Genomic DNA, 1,054 nt, shown 5'->3' on the forward strand with positions numbered 1-1,054 from the left:
CTATGTTGGCTTCTCCACCGAAGCCTTTTGTCAAGGTCTGGAGCAAAGTTACGTGCCCTGTTTTCTTACGATTGAACAGATTGATGTAGTCCTCCAACACCTCCATTTTCGGACTAGCAAGAGCGCCGTATCCGTACTTCTCTAGTTTTAACAGCGTGAACACATCGTCGACAGATCGATCACTTTTTAGCCATCCCGACAGCTGAGCATTCCGCAATTGCCGAATAGTGTCCAAGCCCTCCTCCGTCTTAATCGTCCTTTGCACAGTCACGAGTGTCTCCGCCACGGCATCGTCCCCATAGTGCGCCGAAAATACACCAATCACGGACTTTTGTTTATGCCGATTCACGCTTGTTAGATAGCGCTCCATAGCCTTTACACCAGAGCCCCGCTCAAGCCCTTTTCAAGCCTGAACATCGTGAGAATATCCGTCGCACTTTGATCGATTAAAAGCCAGGACCGCCAGTCCACATTTTCACCAAGCTTTAACACCCCCGCCTTGATGAGCCCGGTCAGTTTTTCGATTCCAGCGTTGATCACTCTGTCTTCATTCTGCTTCGTAGAACCCCTCAAAAGTCGTTTCGCTGAGAAATATTCTGGCGTGTCCGTCAGCACCTGGGGCAAGTTTAAGCCCGTCGTTTTCGAGAGGACAGGCATAGAAGCACCATCGATACATGCCGACAAAATCGAAACACCAGAACCCAACGCAGTCAGGAACCGGTACAGCCACATGGATACTTGGTTTGTCAGTAAATTGAAGAGTGGGAAACAGTTGGCAGAGTTGCTGGTGAGACAAGTGTAGGCAGCAAAATTTGATACTAGAAATAGTACATCCAAAAGTACATGTATTTTAGATTCAGAAGTTTAAAACGATCAGCAGTAATGCTCGTACTACGGTATCCTGGAAAAATGAAAAAAAAAAAAAACTCAAGATGCAGCGTTCCATTTCTATGCATTTAAAGTTTCTGTTTATTGCCAACTATTCTATTGGTAGTTGATTGTCTTACTGAGTAAATGCACAGTAACGTAGGACCTCGGTCGTTCTGTAGAGGCG

General features: G+C 46.1%; 1 protein-coding gene across 1 annotated transcript; it reads right to left on the reverse strand.

Moving 5' to 3' along the window:
- Positions 1-375: 375 nt before the first annotated feature.
- PITG_04182 (secreted RxLR effector peptide protein, putative) lies at positions 376-732 on the reverse strand (the record flags this gene model as incomplete). Its single annotated transcript, XM_002905825.1, has 1 exon — positions 376-732. The coding sequence occupies one exon, from the start codon at positions 730-732 to the stop codon at positions 376-378; it is 357 nt and encodes a 118-aa protein (XP_002905871.1).
- Between the last annotated feature and the right edge of the window lie 322 nt (positions 733-1,054).

The sequence above is a fragment of the Phytophthora infestans genome, genomic scaffold (assembly GCF_000142945.1).
Source record: "Phytophthora infestans T30-4 supercont1.5 genomic scaffold, whole genome shotgun sequence".
NCBI lineage: Eukaryota > Oomycota > Peronosporomycetes > Peronosporales > Peronosporaceae > Phytophthora > Phytophthora infestans.